The sequence below is a fragment of the Leptonychotes weddellii genome, chromosome 4 (genome assembly GCF_054177405.1).
Source record: "Leptonychotes weddellii isolate Sample4059 chromosome 4, ASM5417740v2, whole genome shotgun sequence".
Classification (NCBI taxonomy): domain Eukaryota; kingdom Metazoa; phylum Chordata; class Mammalia; order Carnivora; family Phocidae; genus Leptonychotes; species Leptonychotes weddellii.
This window is the reverse complement of record NC_138372.1, coordinates 96,310,514-96,316,290: the sequence shown is the minus strand read 5'-3', so window position 1 is coordinate 96,316,290 and position 5,777 is coordinate 96,310,514. Positions and strand designations below refer to the sequence as shown.

The 5,777-nt window shown below is 51.4% G+C and overlaps 1 protein-coding gene across 1 annotated transcript; it reads left to right on the top strand.

The window, feature by feature from the left end:
- The first annotated feature begins 224 nt into the window (after nt 1–224).
- Nucleotides 225–3,570, top strand: KPRP (keratinocyte proline rich protein). Its single transcript, XM_006748824.2, has one exon. The coding sequence runs from the start codon at nt 1,080–1,082 to the stop codon at nt 2,847–2,849; it is 1,770 nt and encodes a 589-aa protein (XP_006748887.1). The 5' UTR covers nt 225–1,079; the 3' UTR covers nt 2,850–3,570.
- Nucleotides 3,571–5,777: the final 2,207 nt, after the last annotated feature.

Sequence of the window (5,777 nt, the reverse complement as noted above, 5' to 3'; positions counted from 1 at the left end):
GCTTATTGAGAAGTGTTTTGTTGGATGAGTTAATTGTTAAATCAGCCACCCTGCTGTGCTGGTCACTGGGTTGCCTATATATGAGCAGGTGAATTTAGGGAGGGCAGAGGAATGGAGACTGCCCTCTGTTTCTCCCTGGATAAGTGTAGTGTTAGAAAGTATGCCTGAATCCCCCAAGTCATGTTTGTAATGCTCCTGTTGTATAGGGGTTTATGTGTGCCTGAATGCCAGTCTTGTGATTTAGGAATCTTGCGCTTTTTGGGTTACTCCATCTTAGGCAGTCATTCCCTGCCTTTAAGAGTGGCTGGGGTAAAATATTTCTGAAGCCAGCAGATTGTCCAACTTCAGGTGATTTACAACAACAACCTGCCTGGGCAAGTTGCCATGGTGGTTCTTTCCAAGGCTGGTGTGTTTTGTCTGTGTGTGTTTTGCCTATGTCCATGAGGGTCATTTAAACAAATTCACCTAAAAATATTGAATGTAGATATGTTGGGTTTGAGCTGCCCAATAACTGACTGGGTCCTTTACTTTCCAGTGGATGTTTTGCGAGCAAATGGTGCCTGAATGCTTGCTCCCATATGTTCATTTTTACATGATTGCACATGTGTGTGTTGCCACTGCATGTATGTGAGGATATCCAAGCTCCTGTGGGTGTGGAAACCCCACTTTGGGCTGTAGCCTTAGAAGCACCTCTACCTCCTATAGAGTGCGCTCCTGCCACTTAGGACAAGGAATCCCGTTGTCTTCAACACCCTCTTGTGTCGGACACTGGTACGCCCACCCTCCAGGGGAGACCCTGGATGCCTGCTCCCCTGGCTGTGCCTTTGAAGTTCCCTCAGATCAAGACTTCAGTTAGGTCCTTTGGTAGATCCAAGACAGGTCTCATGGGCAGTGGTGACTAATATTGGGTCCATCTAACTCAGTAAGTGTTCTAGGGTAAAGGTCGAGAGTTGGGGATGAAAGTACAGGGGAGAAGCAGGGTGTCTTCCCCTTGGTCCTAGACCCTTCTTCCCAACAACTCACTCTCCTGACACTGATTTTTCTACCGTAGGTCTCACTCACCTGCCTGCATCAGAACCATGTGTGACCAGCAGCAGATTCAGGGTTGCCTGCCGCTCCCCCAGTGCTGTGTGAAGGGTTCCTCCTTCTACCCCTCCCAGTTCCCCAGTGCCAAGAGCCAGGCGGTGGTCCAAGCCCCTTGTGAGATGCAAATTGTGGAGTGTCCCACATCATGCCCAGTTCAAGTTTCCCAGGTAAAATGCCAGGCTCCATGCCAGTCCCAGACTACGCAGGTGAAGTGCCAGGCTCCATGCCAGTCTAAGACCACCCAAGCAAAGTGCCAGGCTTCAAGCCAGTCTAAGACCACCCAGGTGAAGTGCCAGGCTCCATGCCAGTCTCAAATTTCCTGTGTTCAATGCCAGGCTCCATGCCAGCCTGAGGTGTCCTGTGTGCAATGTGAAGCTCCATGCCCTGTTCAGACCTGCTATGTAGAATGTACTCCAGTTTGTTATACAGAAACTTATGTGGAATGCCCAGTCCAGACCTTTGTACCCCGTCCAGCTCCTCAGCCTGTCCAGGCTTACGTGGCTTGTCCCCCAGTTTCCCAGACTCAGGGAAGATTCTCAACCCCGTGCCAGTATCAGGGCTCCCATGGCAGATACGTTCTGCAGCGTCAGTCCCCGGCTTCCTACAGCAACTGCGCCCCACGGTTCCAATCCGGGACTTACTACAGCAACTGCACCCCCCAGCGTCAGTCCCGGGCTTCATTTAGAACTTGCGCACCCCAGTGCCAGGCCCGAGGCTCTTATGGGAGCTTCCCCGCCCAGCGTCGCTCCCAGAGCACCAGCAGATGCCTCCCTCCTCGCCAGCTGCAACCTTCTTACCGCAGCTGTTCCCCTCCACGACGGTCTGAGCCCTACTACAGCAGCTGGCTGCCATCAGCATGTTCTTCGAGTTCCTATAACTACTGCACCCCACCACGCCGCTCTGAGCCCATCTATAGCAGTGGCTGTCCTCGGGGTCCCACTTCAGGCTGCTCTCGGAGATGTGGTCCCAAGTGCCGGATAGAGATTTCCTCCCCCTGCTGCCCTAGGCAGGTCCCCCCGCAAAAGTGTCCGGTTCGGATTCCCCCCATCAGACGCTGCTCTGAGAGTTGTGCCCCACGACCCTCCTGGGGTGCCTCCTGCCCGGAGCTGAGGCCACGTGTAGAGTCACGTCCACTCCCAAGTTTCTGTCCACCACGGCGTCTGGACCAAAGTCCAGAGAGATCACTCCAGCGATGCCCACTTCCTGCCCCACGTTCATGTCCACATCCTGCTCCACGGCCATATCCATGCCCAGAACCACGTGCAAGATCAGAGCCCCGCCCATGTCCTCTACCGTGGCAACGTTCCGAACCCTGTCTGTGTCCAGAACCATGTCCAGACCCGTGCGCAGCCCCACATCCTAGACCAGTGCAGCGTGAATTTCCCGAGTCACGTCCATGTCCACAACCCTGTGAGCTCCCAGAACCTTATTTACTTCCAGAGCCAATTCCCCTTCCAGCACCCTGCCCGAGCCCAGAGCCCTGTGTGGAGCCTCGGTGGTGTCCCAGCCCATGCTCGGGACCAAATCCAATCCCATGCCGGGCAGACCGAGGCTGTCATGAGTCCAGCCCATGCCGCCTAGACACTGAGGCCCCCAGCTGTGGCCCAGCTGGTTATAACCAGTGGCAAGGAAGTGGTGACAGCTTTGGACCTTGTGATGGGATTCCAGAGCCACAGGGTTTCAGTGATTGTGCAGACCAAGGAGGCACCTGTATTGGACTGAAACGAGGTTCTTCTGTTGGAACAAAGGGGGCTTATTTTTAAGGAAGCATGGTTGACACATCCCTACCTCTTGCCCTGAAAATGTCATGCCTCCTTTCCCAACAACCTCAATTTCCAACACATTCTATGTGCATCTCTCCAAAGACAGTCTCCCTGCTGCAGAGGTGATGTCCAAACTCCATCGCATGTCATCTCAGGATCCACACCTGGGTTTCAGGCACCTCTCCACCCTCACATCTGGCTCCTCCCCTGTACACATCCTCAGTTCTAGCCAAACCAGTCTGGCCACCAGGGCACATATGGGTGTGCTCCAGAACATACCTTAGGTGTCCCTGCCTCCAAGCCTCTGCTCACTTCCCACCCTCCTTGCATAGACCACTTCTCTGCTGTGTCCAGCCTCTGAAATCCAACCCATCTTTCAAGACTTTTTCCTTGGAGTCTTTTCTGTTTGTTCCTACCCACGGGAGCCTACACTGACTTCCTAGAACCCATTGCATTGTCCATACCAGCCATTTGGCAACTGCCTTGCAATGTCTCTTGAATTATCTCACTTTTAAGATGTGTCTGTTTTTCCTGACCAGTAAGGTTGTAAACTCCCATTTGAGTGGAGTGAGAATATCCCTAAAGTCCCATGTTTCTCCTGGGGAAAACAGCTGCTCAGCAAAGCTTGTGGGTTGGCAGCTTGAGCCATGATCTATCCTGATAGGCAACCCCAGGATCTGGGAGAGAAGGAGGCCATGTAACAATAAAGATGATACCCTCATAGTCTGAGTCCTGCAGAATGTCTGTTTTTTACCCTTCCTGACTCTCTGGGATGAGCTTCTTTATAATTTTTTTTTTTCTTGAGTATATTGTACCTGTGATTTGAACTTTCCTTAACCGGGTAAGCTTCCTTGTGGATTTTCTGTTTCCCCTCAGTGTTCCTGGCTTCTCCTGGTGGGAGAAGCTGGATGAAAAGGTAGGAGGAATGAGGGAACAAGAAGAATAACTCTTGCTCCTCAGTCTGGGGGTAAAGGACTCGTCTAGGTTGGGCAGGTCACCCAGCTGTGGGTGTCAGGAGGGAGAGGGGAGCTTGAGGGGAACTGGAAGTTCTCTGTGATATTCCACAGGATACACTCTTCTTTTGTTCAGAATAAACTATTTGCCCTTTTCTTTTTTTTTGACATTGTAAAAAAGGGAGCACCCAAGGTTGCCATCGCTCCTGAATCCCACTGGGCATGAGTGGTCTTGGCAGCATGAAGGTGGGGCTTGGAGGGGCTGGAGAGAGAGGGGTGCCTCTTCTCCCCACTCACTGCCTATGAGTTGGGTGCTGTAGAATGAGTGCTCTTGAGGAGAACATTTCCCCAAATGGAGACAGTGCCCCGAGGCCACCAGGGTCTGTAGAGGATAAAGGGGATCCTCTTAAGAGGATAGCAGGGAGTGGCTCTGGCCTGGCTTCACAGATTCAGTTCCACAGTTGGGCACCACAGATCTAAGACCTGGCTCTCAGGATGTCTTTCCCTTGCCCCAGGGATCTGGTCCTGCAGTGTCAGAGGTGGAGACCCAAGAGACACCTGGCAAAGGAAAACTGAGGTTCTTTATGTAAAGTCCATTCGTTCATTTATTTTTTTTACTGGCAAATATTCATTGCCTACCTACCAAGTAGGCACTAGTAAAAGGGACAGAAATAACTCTTCTTTGCTCTCAGAGAGCTTACAGCCGAGAGCACTGGTTCTCAGGGTAGTACCTGGACCAGCAGCATCAGCACCAACGTAGGACTTTGTGACAAATACAAATGCATCACCCCAGACCTACTGAAGCAGAGACTCTGGGGGTGAGGCCTGGAAAGCCGGGTTTTAACCAGCCATTCAGGTGTTTCTGATGCCCAAGAATGTTTGGTTGTTACTAGTTTAGTAAAATACCTTATACATGTAGAACATGAATATATGTATATGTATGTGTGTGATTTTCTGTATCTTCTCTAATTTTCAGAATAACCCATCACACAGGCATTATTATCTCACCATTTTGCAGAGCTGGAAACCTAAGCACACAGCCCAAAGCCACACAGCCAGACTCAATTCCAAGCCTACATTCTTTTCTACTACACATGGAAATCATCTCAGTCATAGTCCCTATCTCTTCCAGAGATATTTCCTGTATCAACCCAGTCATTTTTCCAACATACTTTTATTGGACAGGTTATTTTTACCAGTTTTACTTTTGCCTCTTCTTTTCAAATCCAGGCTGCTCTAGGACTCTATCTGCTCCGTGGCACAAGCCCCCAGGGGCCTGGCAGGGCCCAAATGACTCCTATGAGACACCCCTATTTTTCCATCACCGAGGCCCCTGAGTGGGGGTGGAGAGAGGCTTGAAATACCCAGAGGGGGATTCTCATTAGATCTCTCCCCATGTTCTCTCAAACATACCCTTAAACAAGGACCCTCTTGTCTGGAGGATGAGTGGGGAGCAGTCCTTCCCCTCAAGAAACAGAAGAAACACAGACCTGGGTGGGAGAGAAGGGCATTCACTCCCAGGAAGCCCCAGCCCCCTCAGGTTCAGGGTACAGATCACCACACAGGCTCTTTGTTGCAATAACCCATGACCTGCTCTGTTCTCTGGAGATCGACTCTGGCTCCCCAGGATAAATAGGCCTGGATATGGAAAGATATTGTATGATGGCAGAATAGAGTGTCTCTGGGTGAGTCAGGCTGGGCCTGGGGCTCCCTCATAGACCAGGGCTGTGCACCAGCCAGTCTCAGTGCCATCTCTTTAGGTAGCCAGAGAGGCTCAGAGCCCAGTGCTCCTCTCTCCTGGGGCACTAGTCTGAACTGGGTCCTCTCACCTCTTCTGACAGCATGCTCAAGTTTGAGCCTCTAGGTAGGCCACCTGTGAAAAGCTACAGGCCACATATGGCAGCTCTGAAGGAAGAAGTGCCCAGGAGTGTGGGTCTGCTGTATCTGTTTGTATGCTGTAAAGCGTGGGGCTTCT